An 18,607-nucleotide genomic window follows, 5' to 3' on the forward strand; every position below is an offset into this window, starting at 1 on the left:
TCTGGAAGCCCTATTCAATAGCATCAGGGTAGTAATTTGCCAATTTATAAGCGAGCCTGGAAAAAGGGTATAAGCCTAACCAGTTAGTTCAGGGAGACAGAGAGCCCTTCATTCATAGAGCTAGCATCCAGGAAGACCTCCCAAAAACTCTGCTCACTCAACTAAACCCTCTCAGAGGCAAGCTTTGGACTTGCTATTGAACAACATGCCTTTTCTAGAAACCCAGAAGACTACACCACCACTTATGTCAGCAACAACTCTCCCCTAAATTGCACAGAGGTCATGACCCATCAACCTTTGCAAGTTAGAGATTTGTTTAGTCAGTCATACTGATAATCAGATTTTTACTCAATGAAAATGTCCTTTCTAGAAGCCAGAGAGACTGGGCAAGATGTTAGTTGTCTCCTGAGGGTTCCCTTTTTAGCAATGACACAACCTAACTTCCCATTTCTAACTTTATCTCAAATTCCACAGGAGTCTGGACAACTACATCTGACCTCAATTATGCAAAAGTTCCCCAAAACAAAGTTAAGGTCCTAATGTTGTACTACAGCTGTCAGGAATTGTACGTCCCACATTTTTTTGCTCCAAGATTGCAGTCCTCTTTCCATATAATCACTGCTGAATCAATTCAAGTTTCTATGAATTATGAAAGGTTTCCCATGTTCCATGGGCATCAGAATACACTTGGCTGATTAACAGAGAAAAAGAATCTGCTTGTCATGAAGAGTTGTCCAAAGGCCACTGGTACTCCATACATATTTTCATGTACTTTTATTATGGGAATAACTGAGCAACTTATGATCCACAGTGTTGTAATCCCTTGTTGAAATTCCCTGTAAAAGGAGAATTTATGCTATGAGCATAGAAGGAAATTAAATTGTCATCAATTACTGACATTGAGAAACTATCAAAGATTGATTTTTCCTTATATTTCAAATAAAGATGCTACTTGCACACCAGCATTACAGTACATCTGGAAAATGCACTAGCTAAAACTTGTTCGACGCACAATAAGAAACCATGTTTATTTGAAATTGCAACTGGGCACAGACATATACATGTTACTTTTCTCAAGTGGAATAAATATGTATAGTAGGTTCTTCACAAGGAACAGAAAGGTAGCTAGAAACTGAAGTATAGGACTATTACAGCAAATTTGAACAAAATGAAAAAGGCTCTGCATGGAGCCAGGCCTGCCTACACATTGCGCTTTGTTAGTACAGGGAGCACACTCATGAAAACTATTGTTACCCTCTTTAGAACAATTAACTAATGTCATCAAGAGAGAGTTGTGACAGGGAGGACAAACACCCAGCCGTGAACAAGGTAAAGAAACATATATGCTCAGCCCTTAATAAGAGAGAGGAAGCCAAGCATAACATGTAAGTAGAATTGTTTGTAAACAGATTTTTCTTCCTGATTCCTCACAATCCATCAGCTTATCTTTAAAATGAAATAAGAAAGATAATTGATTTGGCTGGTGGTCTGGAAAACACCAGAGATCCAAAGGTTTAACTACTGAGCAGGTGGTGATTCTGAAGGATTATTGATATCGTCATGTTTTCCTTAGTACCACAGAAACTGCACTTTGAAGGAAGACCACCTCATCAAAGAAACTTAATTTCATATCCGATATCGAGCTGGAGTGTAAATGGTGTTTAAAGATCAAAATTAAGACACTTAAGCATCTGAACCTTTTTACCACTTGTTATACTTGTGGTACTGTCCCATAGGTACAAAAGGTTTGCAAATCTTCAGTCTTTTATCCTATGAATAATCTACACATTTGTAAACAGTGGTTTCTATAAACTATGCTACCCAAAACCTTGGAATTGCCTTTTTCCTCACACAGGCTGACATTCATTCCAGACAATAACTGCAGGTTTTGATACTGGGTGTAATTCCTGATTGCAATTTGTAAGGAATCCTTTTAGAACTATTCACTAGAATGAAATTCAGGCCATGCAAGGGGTCACCAAACCAATTTTATTTCCAGTGTTTAAGTAGATGCACATGGGCATGATACAAGCTTGGATTCATTAAGTCGGTCATGCAGAATTATATTCTTCTCAATAAAAGAAACCAGTTCCACCCAGGATCCACTATCTACACGCCTATGTTACAACATATATATCAAATCTGGTATCTGAAGAAAAGATACACATGTAATATATACATTTAAGTTACTTATTTTACAGAAAGATTAAAAATTCAAGTCACAGAAAACTCAAAAACTGTATTAAAATTGGAATATAAAACTCAGAGATCCAACTGGAATGCCTAAGGAATGGAAGCTCTGTATCCACCTGTGTTAAAATCTGTAAAATGTAATGAACTTTGTTACCAATAAAATGCATGTGTGTGTTTACAGGACGTTTCTCTAATTTAACAATTAACAATATGGCACCCTAACAAACCAAATGAATTTATGATGAGGCACTTGTTAGTGACTAACACAAAAGAACGATTTTTCTGCATACTAATGCCAGGCTAACTGTCAGTCATAAAACCACGTACAACCTCCATAGCATGTTGCAGCCAAATATTTGTATGCAGCCAATTTTATTTTTTCTTAAAATAGAGATATACTTTAACTTTTTCGTAAGTGTTCTTTCTGGCTGTAATAATGCACCGCAAAGACTTTCGACAGTGCATCTGGATGAAGCCAGCCCAAATGAAGGCTGCAGATAAACAACAGTACAGGAAAATATATACAGCGTTATTGGGAAGTGTAACAGTAAGCTACTGAATTGCTATAGTGGATGTTTCCCCATTTCAAAGATACTGGTAAAACCGAGATCTAACCACCTGGGTCCCAGAGAGTTTATGAGGATGGGCATCAACTGCTGCACTGAAGTTGCTTTTGTTCATGCTCAGATAATTTTCACCATTTACCTGGTCAGGGGGTGGAAGTGGCCCTGGCAAAGGTGGTGTTCTATTGATCAAAGTCAAGCTGCTAGAAGAACTGCCTTCATCTGCCTGCGACTCTGCAGATAACGGCAGGTCTGCCCGCGATAAACCTGTTAAGCTAGTGTTCTCAAGTTTGGGCTCTCCAGTTTCACCCGTATAAAGGTCAGTGGTGCTAGTGCGTAAACGTTCCCGTGCGAGCCACTCTGAAATTGAGAGATCCTGGGCTGGACATTTTGGCTTCAACCGATTCACAGCTGAAAGCTCAGTTTCTCTCCCTCCACTTTGACCCTGCTCTTGAGCTTTCCAAGCATTCAAAACACTTATTTCAGCAAAGTCCCTCTGCCCTCCAAGGGTGTGCCTTCGCCTGATATTTTTTCTTTTTGAGGTCTCTGCAGAGCTAGATTTTTGATTTCCTATCCCAAACATATCATCCGCAGATGCTTTGAGACGCAGTTTTAACCTGTCTGTTATTTTAAGTCTCCACGTCGGTTCTTGTTTTTCAGTTTCACTTCTAGTTGACGTAGTTAAACTGCTTGTGGATCTTCCTTTTTTCATTATATCAAACATTTTGGTCATTGCAGGCGAGTCCTTCTCACTCTTGGCATCTCCTGATCCCTCACTATCTGTTTTGTGCCGGGCAGATTTTCTTCTCGATAGCGTATCACATTCAATGAGTTTGTGAGAGCTAAACAGTCTGCGGCTGTCTAACTTTGGTGTTGAACTTCCCTCGGTACAACTTACTTCACTTTCTTCGGAATTCCTCCTTTTTGTTTTTGGCACTTCTTGTATTTTGCCCCTGAATAGCCTGTCAGCAGCAGCACTTGTAGCAAAGACAGGGAAATCACTTTCACTGTCGGTTTCCATAGGACGACCTTCACTGATCAATTCACTTCTTTCATCATCAGCCTCATCCCCCTTGCTTTCTGTCACTGATTGCACTTCAGGGCTCAGCAGATTAGAATCTAAACCGGTTACGTATGTAGTAGATGAAGTGGTTGAGTAATCTGAAGTGATAGAACTGATATCAGCAGCTAAAAATTCAATGCATTTAATTTCAGGGCTGGCTAATTTTTTGCCTGGAAACCTGTGCAGAGAAGCCTGGGAGGAAGTGCTAAGCATAGTTCCAGAGTCAGACACTGTCTCTTCAACCTGGGATGAGGCTTCTGAAATAGGCATTTTAGGACTATTTTTGTGTATCATTAGCCGGTGATTGAGATTTGGTGATACTGTGTATTTTGGGGGGTAAGGCGGTGAAGGCTCCGCAGAGGGCGTGCTCTCTTTCCTGAATGTTTTCTTTTCATCCTTTGCAACATTCATGTCTGTTTTAGTGCTGTTCTCTTTTTCTTTTAAAACAAACATCCTTTGTTTTCTTTCTGCCACCTCTTTGTCATATTCCTCCTTAGCTGTGTCCTCTTTTGTCATCTCACCATGAGATTGTTCAGCAAGCTCCTTCTTATAGAACACATTATCCAGCTCATCTTCTGAGCTGCTTGGTTGTGGTTTCTCTTTCGGTTTTTTTCGCTTGCGACTGGCTGCTGCAAAGATGGAGGACACAAGCAGTTCCCTGCTATATTGATCCTTTCCAGATCCCCAAGAACCCTGTTGGAAACAAAAATCAAGGCTCAAGGTTAGCAGTTACACCATGCCCCTGTGTGTCACTGTTTTGAGATTTTAGATGGGCACCCTGGTCTCCAAAGCCAAAGCGCTTGCTCCTGTTTCTTCAGGAAGCATTGCTCTGCTGTACATGTGGACTGCACTGCCACACTGGGCATGCTGCATCCTTTTCCCCACTTTGCAGCAGATTCCCTCTGACTTGCCACAGTCCAATTGTAATTATTAGCTGGGTGCCTGATTACGTAGATAAGGAGACTCCAAAGAGCCTAAAAAGACCTTCTCCAACATCAGAATCTTGGGTGTGTCTCAGTCCTTCGTCATACGCACAAGAACATCCTTCCAGCCCCACAAGTGCTCGTGACAGATCCACACCCATACTTTATGGAAAATGGGTTATAAACATAGTTGCACTGCACAGGTGGGGTTTGCACCCTCAGCAAGTTTGCGGATGACACAAAACTAGGGGGAGAGGTAGATTCGTTCGAAGGTAGGGGGAGAATCCAGAGGGACCCGGATAAATTGGAGGACTGGGCCAAAAGAAATCTGATGTGGTTCAATAAGGAGAAGTGTAGAGTCCTGCACCTGGGGTGGAAGAATCCCAAGCATTGTTACAGGCTGGGGACCGACTGGCTCAGCAGCAGTACGATGGAAAGGGACCGAGGGGTTATGGTGGATGAAAGGCTGGATGTGAGTAAACAGTGTGCCCTTGTAGCGAAAAAGGCTAACGGCGTACTGGGGTGCATTAGGAGGAGCATTTCGAGCAGATCTAGAGAAGTAATTATTCCTATTTATTTGGCACTGGTGAGGCCACATCTGGAACACTGTGTCCAGTTTTGGGCCCCCCCAGTATAAAAAGGATGTGGATTTGCCGGAGCAGGTTCAGCGAAGGGCAACAAAAATGACCAAGGGTCTGGAGCACAAGACCTATGAGGAGAGGCTGAGGGATTTGGGCTTGTTTAGTTTACAGAAGAGACGACTGAGAGGTGATTTAATAGCAGCCTTCAACTTCCTGAAGGGGAGCTCTAAAAAGGAGGGTGAGAAACTGTTCTCAGTGGTGTCAGATGGCAGAACAAGGAGTAATGGTTTGAAGTTGAAGAGGGAGAGGTGTAGGTTAGATATTAGGAAAAGCTACTTCACCAGGCGGGTGGTGAAGCATTGGAATGTGTTGCCTAGAGAGGTGGTGGATTCTCCATCCCTTGAGGTTTTTAAGACCTGGCTGGACAAGGTCGTGGCTGGGATGACTTAGTGGGGGTTGATCCTGCTTGAAGCAGGGAGCTGGACTAGATGACCTCCTGAGGTCCCTTCCAGCCCTGTGATTCTGTTTTAATGGTATAATCTGCTGGATCTGTAAATCCTATTTTTGTGCATGTATTGTTTTTGTAGTTGAAGTTATAAGTATTGTCTACATGTTGTGTTCCAAATGCTTGCCCCTGGGAAGATCTCAACAGGAGGCATGGCCACCCTACTGCGAGGGTATGACTTGTGAGGGGATAGCAATATTTAGCCAGTAAAGGGGCTTTCACGGGTGTCCATCCACATCTGAAGCTCTTTGCTGTCTACATTCAAACCAATTAGTAGGCAATGGCTAATTACACAAAAAGGGCAAGACACAGGTGATTTCACTCATGTGACAGTCTCCATCTTGGAGCATACTTATAAACAAAGAGACCAAGGGAATTCCCTCCATAAGAGAAAGGTTTAAAGAGGACCCAGGGGTTTGTCCATCTTTTGTCTTCAGCCTGCCTTTGAAATTGTCTGATACACCCTAAGAAAGACCAAGAACTTTACTGGAGACCTAGGTCAGGATAAGATCACTTCTGGCCTGAAGATTTCACCTGATATAAAGGCAGCTGTTTAGGGTAAGAACTCAAAATTATAGAATTAGCTATGTGTTTTCTCTTTTGTTTGAACTGGTAACTCATTTTGATCTTCCGGTTTTCTTAGAACCAAGTAAATCCTACTGATTTGCTTAACAAAACCTGTTTTGTTTATAATCAAGCCCAGTGTAAATTGTTATTACCTGAGGAGGGCTACCACTATGCATATCTCCCTTTCATTGATAAAGGGGGCTTACCTAATGAGCCCTTCCCGTGCAAATCTTTTGAACAGAGAGAGAGAGAGAGAGAGAGAGAGAGAGAGAGATTTATTTGGGGTTGATATCCTGGGTGATGTGCCCTAAAACTGCATCTACCCAGAGCTGTGGTTAAACAGCATCTGCACTGCTCTGCAGGGGTGACAGGGGCAGTAATCCCAATCCTTGGCTTGGCTAGCAGAGACCAGATGATCTGATTCAGCAGGACAGGGTGTTTGGGAATCCCAAAAAGCAAGAAGATGGGTGTCACAAGCATGCTCGGCAAACTAGGGAACGTTCCCAGGGATCTTCTGTGACCATACTCCATCACAGTGCTTTCTAATGAGTTTTTGCTGCAAAAACTTTAGCTATACTAACTGGCTTCTTCTGGAGCTAGGATCTATGACCTTCAGCAGAAGCTGCCCTTGTATGCTACCCATAGCTTATAGACTATAATAGACATACATACAACTATTGTTACACTAGCGTAAGTGTCAAAAGCAGGCAAGCAATGGAAAGGAGCATATTATAGAACCACACAAGATGTGTTCATAAATAGCATTTTACAGTACATAGACCCCATTTTTAACAAATGTTGCTTCGGCTTCCCTTTGCAAGCAGTCTTTACAATCAAGTGACTCTTTTTACTTTTATCCTCCAAAATTAGAAAAATGTATATGTTTATAACATCTTAAGTCATGCCATATTATATCCACGTGCAAACAACCACTGCAACAAAATGCAAAAATGGAAGTAGATTAGTTTTACAAGTTTATAATTTTGCAAATGGTTTACCTTAGATTTTGCTGAGTCACTAGTAGCAGAGTCTGTGGGGGGAAAAAAAAATCAAATACAACACGGTCAATTCTGTGCAAAATTTGTTTTTGCTACAGACAATGCTGGACTTATGGGGGGAGGGGAAACAAGCACAGACCAAAATGTGAAAGCAAATAAAAACCAGAACAGAGTGGATAGTCAGAGCTCACAAAGATGCAAGCTGCACCACAGAAAGCCACCGCCATGAAAGGATGCTGTGAATTGTAGGCAGAACCAGCTCAATGACAGGAATGGCAAAGGAGCCCTGTTCTTCTAAATAAGAAACAAAAATACTAATGTTTATTTCATGTTTTAAAGTATACAGCCCTCAAAACTGCAGCTGAGAGACCTTCTCAGGATTGTCCTGGGTAATCTCTGGTGACTGATGCAATACACAATGCAAAACTCAACATCTTGGTATCGTTAGGTGCCCGAGCTGCAAATTGAGGTTCTCTCAGTTGCTTTCATTTTGTCAAACTGCTAAGTTATTTGACATAAGAGGGAGCATTTTAACATTGTGCTTTGTTTTAAACCCCAGTTTTATATCAGGATTCTCCTCTGAGTAACATACTGGTGAAATTTTACTTTTACCTAGCTAGATTACAGCAGCAACCAGTTTTGTATTTCTGTGTAACAAGCGTCATTATGAAATGAAAAATGAACACCATAATTTTATTATCTAGCAAAAACGGAGGTTATACAGTTATAAGGGGGTAGGAAGGGGCTAGCACAATGACCAGAAAATGTTTTCTTTGATGTTTTCCAACTTTTGGGGGACTTTTACCCCAGAATTAAAGAGCTGAGCCCCATGCCACACCCCTTTTTGACACATGGCTAATGCTTTATGACTAGAAAAACCAGTGGACCATACCATGCTATTCCTCCTCAGGGTCTGCTTCAGAAATAACAAGAAACAGCAGAAACACTTTTAAAAAGTAGCATTGATCTGTTTTAAAGTACTCTTAAAAGAAAATTTACATCACAGATCAATTTTTTTTTTCATTTACAAGAAACGGGGATGTCTGCAGACAAGGCAGCTACAATGTGGGCAACAGTCCTCCTTCTTCCTACAGTTCCAGCTGTCCATCAGTGACATCACAGAATCCACTAGAGACATCACCGTGTGATAGACTCCTCCCACTTCACCTGTTTCAATGTCAGTATAGAATGACAGTTTCAGGACATGCTGAACAACCCTTCAAAAACTAAAACAAAAGCTGGAGATAATGGGATACTTTTCTGTGGGAAACAACATGCTGGGTTAGTGCAATAGTACAGTGGTGGTAAAAGTCACCAAGAGCGCGGGTGCATCGCTAGTACTTAGCCAAATGACCGGATGGCAATTGATAAACAAAAGGAAATCAGTTTTAATATAAAAATATTGCAGTATACTTAGGAAAATGTCATCTGTTGACAAGAAAGGTAACAAGTTTTAATGACATTCCTAACTTCAGGATGAAGCTCTGTTTAGAAGAGCGTAGAAGGCAAACCTTTCTGCCATCACAGCAACACATATCTATTTGCCCTTGTGATTTTACACAGAGAACTGTATATAAACAAAACAGCGCACATGTGCGTGTTGCCCCTCAAGTCTTTCAACGGTTACACTTCTACTAGTCAGCAAAGGTTTCCAATCTGTATCATACAGTTCTGTGTAAGCTCCAAAGCTTGTCACCCACAGCAACAGAGGCTGGTCCAATCAAAGATATTACCTCACCCACGGTGCCCTTGTAATATCCTGGAACCAAAACAGCGACAACCCCACTGCATACAAACACCAGTACAAACACTTTAAAATAGTCATGATAGTTTAGAAGAAGAAAAGCCAACATATTAGTAAAAGAAAGTAGAGAATTACAGTGAATTAATACAGTAGGTTATTCTAGCCTGTGGACTAACACTGTCCAGGCAAGCGTTACCTGATACGTCTCCAAGAGAAACTCCCGTCCTTCCAATGTTGGTGAGTAAATGATCTATGTTTGGCACTGGCTGAGATTCTACAGTGTTTTCCTCCTGAACTGTTGTCTACAGTTAATAAACAAAGATCTCTTCATCATCGTTTCACAATTAGTTCATTATGATTCAACAGCATTTACAAAATGGCACTATTTCACCTGAGGACTGTTTCCTCATGAGGTCTAATTTTTCCATATTGTTTTATGGTTTTGAACAGAAACACATGGAACTTATTATTGGTTTGTTCATTACTGCAGAGACTGGAGAGCTAGAAAGGTGTTTCTGAAGGGCAAAGTATACAATGATGTACCAAGAAATACATAAGCATTCTAAGGATATGTGGACTGTGTTCTAAACTAAAATGAATTAGAACACAAATATTTAAGGAACAATACTTACAATGGGCTCCTCTGCACCATCTTCTGTGAAAAACCAGTCATGCTACAATTTAAAATAAAAAAAGTGAAAACCCCAGAGGAAGTGAAAAAAAATCAAATGTGGATATCACTAAAAAGGACAATTTTGAGCACAAGGGACAAAACTCAGAGCCAAACTGGTGTAAAACGTGAAAGAAGGTCTGTGTGTAAATTTTTATTTAATAATGAAATGAATTCACTTACTTTTTGGATAAGTGTTTCTACAATTTTGTACTGGTCTGGCATGTGAGTAACCATGTGCGTCATGTTATCTTCAGATGTCCTGACGAGAGTTGGACCAAACACTATAGCCAGGTTTCTTGGTTCCATCTAAGAAGAAATAGAAGTAGATCTGCATTACACATTTACAATAGGGACATACTGTAATATTCATTATAGTAACGTACCGCTCGGGTACTGAACAAATCTGCTACCTAACAGTTTAACTTAATCTTTGTTTGTGCAACGCACAACAACTATTGTTGTTTTTCCACACTCAAGGTTTTTGGTGGTGCTCATATTACTACCATTGCAAGAAATGCGAGACACAACTTTTTTACATTAACTATTTTATAAATGTACATGTCAGGAAAAAAGAAATTATTCCTCTGTACAAAATCTGATCCACTTCTGAACAGTGAAACATTACTCCTTTATTGCAGTTCTGTTGTTTATAACCAGGGGAAAAGCCTTGCAAGTGCAGGGAAAAGCTAAATCAGAAAGGACTCTCGTATCTTCTACCTGCATTTTTGATTTCATATAAAAATTAGATTATTGTGTAAAAACAGTAACTCTGCCATCTTTGAGACACCCAAGTATATAAAGAAGCTTCCAAATTGCATTTTTCCCCAAAGTGTTTTATTCAACCAGGGAAGAATTTCAGCTAGTAATCAAACACCCCTCTCAATAGGCATGGAAATATCCACCGTCTGTGCATGCCATAGCCTGTGATACACAGAACCTAATTTCACTCCCCTGCACCTCTAGAGATGAAGTGTTTTGAATGCTAAATAAATATATGGAGCTATACTTATCTCATAGAGCTGGAAGGGACCTTCAGAGGTCATCAAGTCCAGTCCCCTGCACTCACAGCAGGGCCTGTCACCATCCCTGACAGATTTTTTTTTAATCTATTTAAATGGCCCCCTCAAGGACTGAGCTCACAACCCTGGGTTTAGCAGACCAATGCTCTAACTACTGAGCTATCCCTCCCACCACCCCCAAGTCTGTTATACTTAAGTGCCCAAATGTATCAGTTAATCTTCTCTGTGCACAAAACAATTATTGTATATATCATCTAGGTCAGTGGTGTCCAATATTAATTCCAGGATCGCTACACTTGTGGTTGTCATCCTTCCATATTTGCCACAGCCCCCCTACCCCCAGTCTAAACAAATTCTCTCCCGGTCCTCCAGAGACAAGTTTCCCCACAGCGAGGCACTTCTATCCCTCCTCTAAAACAAATGCCCTCCCCTGAGCCAGGCACCCTCAACCTTCCCTCCCACCCCTGCCCATTCTAAATTATGCTGGCAACTCACCAGAGCTGCTGGAGCCACTGCGGCCACCACACGCTTCTACCACCAAGTGGTGGGGCACGTGCACAGAGCGTCGGACAGCACTGCATGCATGCAGTGCTAGGAGGACCTGCAATTAAAGGCTCCAAGAGCCACATGAGGCTCCAGAGCCATATTCATCACACCGCGGTATTCTGTTCACCACATGTGGCAAGTGGTGAGCGTATTGGAAACCGCAGATCTAATTTTTAAACAAAAGCCATGTAAGCCAGCAGAAGCACAGCACTTCTCCAATGTTTTATTATATTTTGTAGCTTACAGCTAATCTTCTCATGCTCACGAAAAGGAATAAATTCATAACAAACAGGATTTAACAGGGTCAAAAAGAATGAGAACAAAACTGCAGGTCAGGATGCCCTGAGTCCTAATCCTAGCTTTGCCACAGCATGTTGTCTTGGGAGAGTTAGATCACTACTTTGTAGGACAGGGATCACACTACACCACTTATCTACACTGTGAGGATTCAGTAGCTGAAATGTTTACAACACGTTTGATACACATTGGCTATGTCTATATTGGAGACAAAACTGGGGTTTTGTTGACAAAACTCGCAAAGCGTCTACACACAAAATGCATTTTGCTGACAGAAACTGTTGACAAAAAAACCATGCAGACGCTCCAGTGGCCCTTTTCTCAATAAAGTGGATCAAAACATTGATCCGCTTTTATATGTAGACGCAATCTGTTGGCAGAAGTTTTGTCGGAACCTGTCTTCTGACAATAACTCCTGTAAACAGATGATTCTAGGGCAGACATAGCCAAAGTCTTATGATAAGGTCTAATTACCACCAGACAACACCCTGAACAATGTTCCAGCATTCCACAAAAACTAATATTGTAAATGGACTGTACTGGTACTATTTCTTACAAATGCACTCTTTCACCCACAAAATTTGATTTTTATAATTAAAAATCACACCTATTTAGACAGAAGGTAACATTTTCAGAAACACTTCAGTGATTTAGGGGATTAAGTCAAATATGCGCTTTACAGCCTAAGATTCAACGGGCACTAACCAGACTTAGGTGTTTAAGTGCCAAAATCACATATGAATACAGGATTTAGGAGAGCTTTTTTAAGTTTTACCCAAGTTGTATCCTGAAAAAACCCAAAGCACTGTCCAAAGTATGGGCCCAGTCTTGAGAACTGAAGAACACTGAAATCTACACAGCAATGGGGACAAACATTTTTGTAAGGAAACCATGGCAGGCCCCCATTTTCATGAGCTCCTTAATATAAACCAGACAGAAAATTGCAGACTTCTCAGGTCTACACAGAAAATGTGCATCTTTTTAACTGCAAATAGTTTTGAAGTGTTCAATTCAGCTAGTTGAAACCTCATGCAGGCACACTTAGATCAGAAGTTACTGAATTAAGCAGAATACATTTAAAGCCAGTTACAGCCCAATTTAATTATATCCCATGGGGAGGTGGGGTGCAACCAGTTTCAAATGAACAAACTTTAGTTAAACGAGTACACATTTTGTAAACAGACAAGTCTCATCTAAAAGCTCAACACAGCAACAGGCCTTATGCGGAAATTACCTACCGTCGCTCAGATGGGCTTATCACCTGAAATAATTCCCCACAATGAAAACTGTTTAAGTAAGTAAAATGAGACATGAGGCTTCTATATTTGATGTGTTACCTTGTTCTTTTCTGAATTCTCTGCTACTGTCTTCAGATGTGCAGAAAGAAACTTGAGAGTTTCGTAATGATGTTCAGGTAAATCATGAATCTGGAACAAATAATCTTAGTGTGGAGTTTAAAATATTTTAGTACTAAATTTGTGCTGCATTTAAAATGTGTTCAGAGTCACCATACCAGCCTCTTAAGTGTCTTCAGCCGCTCAACAGGATCTTCTTTTCTATTTGCATCTATGAAATCTGCATATTTGTCTGACAAAAGAAAAAAAAATCAACTTTACTATGTGTGAGAGATGTAGAATTTATGTCATATTCATAGAGATAAATTCTAGTAATCTGATTGGAAATATCCCTGGATTGTAATTATAAAATTTAATTGCCACTAATTTAAGAGAGATTTTTAAAAATCTCTATTTAATCAAGTCTCTAAGAAAACAACATATTCTCCACCTGCAGCTAGACAACAAATTCCATTGCCATAGCTGTGCTATCAAGTGAAACAGGGGTTACACATATATCCAGACACACAGGGTTACATTATTTAAACTCCTTCAGAAACACGAGGAGAGACCCATGAGGGAAGGAGGAAGGAAAATGTGTTAAGTTAATTAGGCAAAGAGCCAAAATTAATAGGATACTATACTATCCTACTACACACAATACATTAACAAAGTAAGTTCCTGTTTTGGACTCATTTACAGTTAAGAGAAAAATTTACTCTCAGCTCACATGGGTAAGCCATTTTAATCATCATAATCCTCTGCCTGTTTAATCAAGGTATGTGGAAGTTTATTACTTCATTAGGTTGTTTTTACTTAATGTGTTCTCAATCATTTGAAGGCCCTAATGAGGATTAATATTTGACAAAAAAGCTCTTAAAAACAAGCTCATAATGGATGATAACTCACCATTAGTAAAAAGTGGTTCTGGTAGCTTTCTGAAGAAGGATTTCAGTAAACTGCTAATCACATTCAAGTCTCGCCATTTCTATGTATTCAAAAAAAAGAGAAAAAAAATCTATATTTCTATAATCATAATAAAAAGCATTCTAGAAGAGATTATTTTTAATGGAAATACAGAGAACCCCAACTTACATCATCATGAATATCAATGTCAGTCATTCCTTTATTGAGTTCCTCCTGCATACTTGAGATAGCAGCATTGTTTCCAGGGACTCTGTATATACCTGTGTATTCAAGGCCTCGTTCTTCAACCAGTTTGCAGCATATATCAACAATCAGTGGAATATACTGTGGGAGGGGAGGTGCAGAGGAAGATTGTTGGTCTTGTTCAAAAGGTCTCATACACATAGGAACATACAAGTGTTTTCAAACAAGAGTGAAAAGAAAAACTATACTTCCATACTTTATTGGTGTGAGCTGGGGGACAATCATCAAGCCTGACGCCAAAAGTTCCTACAGCAGATGGCTTCTTCTCAAACGTCTTCCTCATGATGTTTGGAATGCCTTTTCGCCATGTTCCCTTGTCTTTTGGTGGGCTTGTCTCATCTTTTTGTTAATTTAAAGCAGGTGGGGAGGGGGAGAGAAACGGAAACGTTAAAGTCATACAATCAAAATGACTCATGGTGACAAAAATCAGAAGCATAAAACTAACATGCCTTTGAAAGCATGGACAATTAACAAATGTTGTATTTCCTACTCTCTTGTCCGCGTCCTTCAGCTGTTCCATTTGTTTCCATTACTGAAAGCAGCTTCCCATTCAGCTTGCACATCACCCTCTGAAGAGTGATTTTAGATTCTGAAGCTATTACTCTTTGCAGCATGCACCATCTCAGGAAAAAGGCAGCAGAAGTACACTGCTTGATAGGACTCATGTATTTTAGGGTATCTCAAAACAGCGCGATAATTAAAATCTCATCTGATCTCTGACATCTGCAAGCTTCATAAAAAGGGCACTCGCTCTTATTAATTTTACACTTACACACACACACACACACACCCTCCGCACTTGCCAAACCAAAAAGGCCAACCACTTAGTTTTTCCATGATTTGTTGCATTTTCATCACTTTTTGCTCTGACCTACTTGCAGGCACTGTCAGCAAATATGCAGAGTTTGTCAGAGGCCACCAGACATCTGGCCTCCACTGAGAAACTGTGACTTGAGCCGCCTTTCACCTATATAAAAACCACACACTTGTTTTTTCACAAGACTTGACAAAAATGGTTACCTAATTTTTGTAACTGTTGTTCTTCAACATGTGTTGCTCATACCCATTGTGTTTTAGGTATGTGTGTGCCCCACATGCATGGTCAGGTATTTTTGCCTTAGTGGTGTCCATAGTGTTGGCTACAGTGACCACTTGAGTCTAAGCTCATGCATCAGTGTATCAGGTGCTAATAGCCTATGGCCTTTTACTGGCAACTCCAACAGAGAGTCAGGAGGGCAGGCACTGGAATGAACATGAGCAACACACCTTGAAGAATGTGTGTTACGAAAAGGTAGGTAAATGTATTTTCTTCTTTAAGTGCTTACTCATGTTGATTCCATTCTAGGTGATTCACGAGCCGCGTCCAGGGAGGTGTGCTCAGAGTTCATGGTCATGCACTTGCAGCACCACTCTGCCAAAGCCAGAATCATCTTGAGCTTGCTTGGTATGTGACTAAGACACATGTTTGGATGGCTGACCAGGTACCAGCCCTACAGATCTCCTGGACTGGAACCAGCACTAGGAAAGCCACTGATGATGCTTGTGCCCTTTTCCAGTTTGTCATCTCAACTGACAGCAGAGAAACATTTGCCAGCTCATAGCCATAGCAGATTCAAGCAGCACACCGGGACAATGCCCTCTGAGCAGACACCAGGAGATTCCATCTACCACTACAATGCAGAACTGCACTGGATTTATAGAATGGCTCTGTTATAACTATGCAGCCAGGGTCCAGAGGGCATCCTCAGATGTGTGAGGCTTTGGAAAGAAGACAGACAAAATAGTGTTCCCTGTAAGCTGAGTACTTGGGCCACCACCCAGAAGAGATTCAGGTGCTGCCCAACAGATTTGCAGAGTGCCTACTCTCTGACAACATGTTCCTATTGGCGCTGCACATCAGCACATGCCTTGGTGCACATAACAAAGCTTATTCCACCTATGGATGGAAAAAGTTAGAGGGAACACAGCAGATAAGTATCTCTCCCGGCCAGTATGAAACTGGCAAACTATCCTAGGCAGAAATGCTCAGGGCAGTGGCACCTGGATGTTATCTTTATAAAATACCATATAGGGCAGTTCTGCAGTAAGCACCCCAGTCTCAGACAGTGTGGGCTGACGTATTGACTACCAGGAATAAAACCCTTCAGGAGAGAACAAGAAGCCAGAGGCTCAAAGGGAAACCAGATGAACCCCAATATTCAGGTCCCAAGGGAAGATGGGGTCCTGGACAGGGAGACAAATGCTTCAGGCTTTTCAAAAAGTGGGTAGTCTTGCCTAGGAAATAGTGGCCAAGGACAAACCTTTGACTTTAAAGCGCAGAAGATAATCCAGAATCTCTTGCAGTGAGGTCTGCTTGGCCTGGATATGTCAGTCTGTGGTCCAGCATGTAAATCATTTCCACTTGGTCAGGTAAGTGGCTCTGGTCCCATGACATATAACCCCAAAGTGTGGAAGGAGATGTGAGAATCTTTTATGCCATGCAGCAGCTTAGTGTCTCTCTGCTTCACGAGCAAGGCAACAACACTGAAGGGAAGGTCTCGTATAAACTGGCGTGTCTCAGCAGAGAGACCGCACAGGAACAACCAGGACTCATGGACAATGTCAGTGCCATGGTATGAGCTGCAGCGCCTGCCACATCCGAAGCAACCTGGAATACCTTCTAGCTGCCACAGCACCTCTCTCAGCCAGAGCCCAAAACTCTTTCTTCAAGTCCTCCAGAAGAGATGGCTTGAACTTTGCAACAGCCTGCCACACATTCATGTCATAGTGGGCTACAAGGGCCTGGTGGTTTGCTACCTACAGCTGAAAGCTGGCAAATGAAAAATATCATGTCTTCTCAAGTCTCCGTATTTTGGGGGTGGCTCCAGGTTGACCCTGCTAAGGGGCACAAGTATATCTACACCCTCTGTGGAATGTGGGGTAGTATGGGAGCAGAGGTACTCATGCCCCTTGGCAAGAATAAAGTACTTGTGTTCTGCCCAATCGGAGATTTGGGAGGAAGAGAACGGGGTTTTACTTTAACAAACAACAAGATACACAGTAAACACACCTTTAGTGAGCAACCTCCTTTCAGATTCTTCTTTGGGAGAGTGAGGGCTTTGTGTCCTTTGTTCTGTTTTAGCACCAAGGAACGTCTGCCTGATACTCAGACTCTGCCGAGGTGTTTTGGGCGATGGCTCTGTTTTGCTACTAGAGGAACTGAAACAAGACATTAATTAGTCAAAAGTAATTAGGTACCAAGCACATAAAATGGCCAGTTGTGTATACAGATCTTACCTCATCATTGTGCTATATTCTTTAATCCTCCGGCTAATTAGATCCCTACTAGTGACACCAGTATCCTGGAAAAAAAAAAAAAAAAAACAAATAATTTTTTTTTTTTTTATATAATTTTAGTTTTGTAATACCATTTGAAAATCTTATATAACCACCATTAGGATACAGACTACTATTTCCATAATGAGATAACATATACTGGGTAGTTGTCAAGTTCAGTTCCAGTATAGAAAAACATAACAGATCCACTCGGGAAACAACAGAGGAAATAAAGACATTATTTGAAAGACTGAAGAAACACTACAGTGATCAGTTAAAAGTTAAATGCTATGACAGGTGTCTTTACTCCTGATCTTCAGTAAACTTACACTTCCATAGAAGATGTGTGATTAAACTCCCGCACTTCTCAGAAAAAAATCTCAATTTACACATACAATACATTCCTACTCACATAACCCCCTGCCCACGAGGTACTGACAGCTGTACCATTTATCATATAACTCCTTAAATGCTTTTAACAACCTCACCAAAATTGTGCTCATAATCCACCTTCCATAGGCTAATTATTCTAAGACTGAACAGCTCCAAAGAGCTGTAATTAAAAGGCAACAAGTTTTTTTCTTCATAGGACAAACATGTAAACAAACAAACAAAACAAAACAATCTAAAATTCCTACAGAAAAGTTTTGCAAATTCAATGTTTAGATGCAGCAATCAGCACAATATATAAAAAATGTACATGTGCATATGTACATAACACGCAGGCTCCTACATATTTATAACACTTAGGTAAGAACATAAGAACATAAGAACGGCCATACTGGGTCAGACCAAAGGTCCATCAAGCCCAGCATCCCATCTGCCGACGGTGGCCAATGCCAGGTGCCCCAGAGAAGGAGAACAGAAGACAAGTGATTTATCTCCTGCCATCCATCTCCTGCCCTTGTTATGAAGGCTAGGGCACCATACTTTATCCCTGACTAATAGCCATTTATGGACCTGACCTGCAAAAATTTATCAAGCTCTTTTTTAAACCCTAATAGAGTCCTGGCCTTCACAGCCTCCTCGGGCAAGGAGTTCCACAGGTTGACTGTGCGCTGTGTGAAGAAAAATTTCCTTTTATTAGTTTTGAACCTACTACCCATCAATTTCATT

General features: G+C 40.9%; 1 protein-coding gene across 2 annotated transcripts in view; it reads right to left on the bottom strand.

Moving 5' to 3' along the window:
- Positions 1–1,968: 1,968 nt before the first annotated feature.
- Positions 1,969–18,607, bottom strand: part of ARHGAP21 (Rho GTPase activating protein 21) — a 201,294-nt gene continuing 184,655 nt past the window's right edge. For both annotated transcript variants that reach the window (XM_074984887.1, XM_074984886.1), the window contains 12 exons: positions 17,453–17,517; positions 17,226–17,374; positions 14,373–14,515; positions 14,102–14,257; positions 13,916–13,994; positions 13,186–13,259; positions 13,010–13,099; positions 9,991–10,116; positions 9,770–9,811; positions 9,334–9,439; positions 7,394–7,425; positions 1,969–4,512 (listed from right to left, as the gene is read on the bottom strand). In XM_074984887.1, coding sequence (XP_074840988.1) covers positions 2,779–4,512; positions 7,394–7,425; positions 9,334–9,439; positions 9,770–9,811; positions 9,991–10,116; positions 13,010–13,099; positions 13,186–13,259; positions 13,916–13,994; positions 14,102–14,257; positions 14,373–14,515; positions 17,226–17,374; positions 17,453–17,517 — 2,796 coding nt within the window. In that variant the 3' untranslated portion in view covers positions 1,969–2,778. The remainder of the gene's footprint in view (positions 4,513–7,393; positions 7,426–9,333; positions 9,440–9,769; positions 9,812–9,990; positions 10,117–13,009; positions 13,100–13,185; positions 13,260–13,915; positions 13,995–14,101; positions 14,258–14,372; positions 14,516–17,225; positions 17,375–17,452; positions 17,518–18,607) is intronic.

Source organism: Carettochelys insculpta, chromosome 2, assembly GCF_033958435.1.
Source record: "Carettochelys insculpta isolate YL-2023 chromosome 2, ASM3395843v1, whole genome shotgun sequence".
Lineage (NCBI taxonomy): Eukaryota > Metazoa > Chordata > Testudines > Carettochelyidae > Carettochelys > Carettochelys insculpta.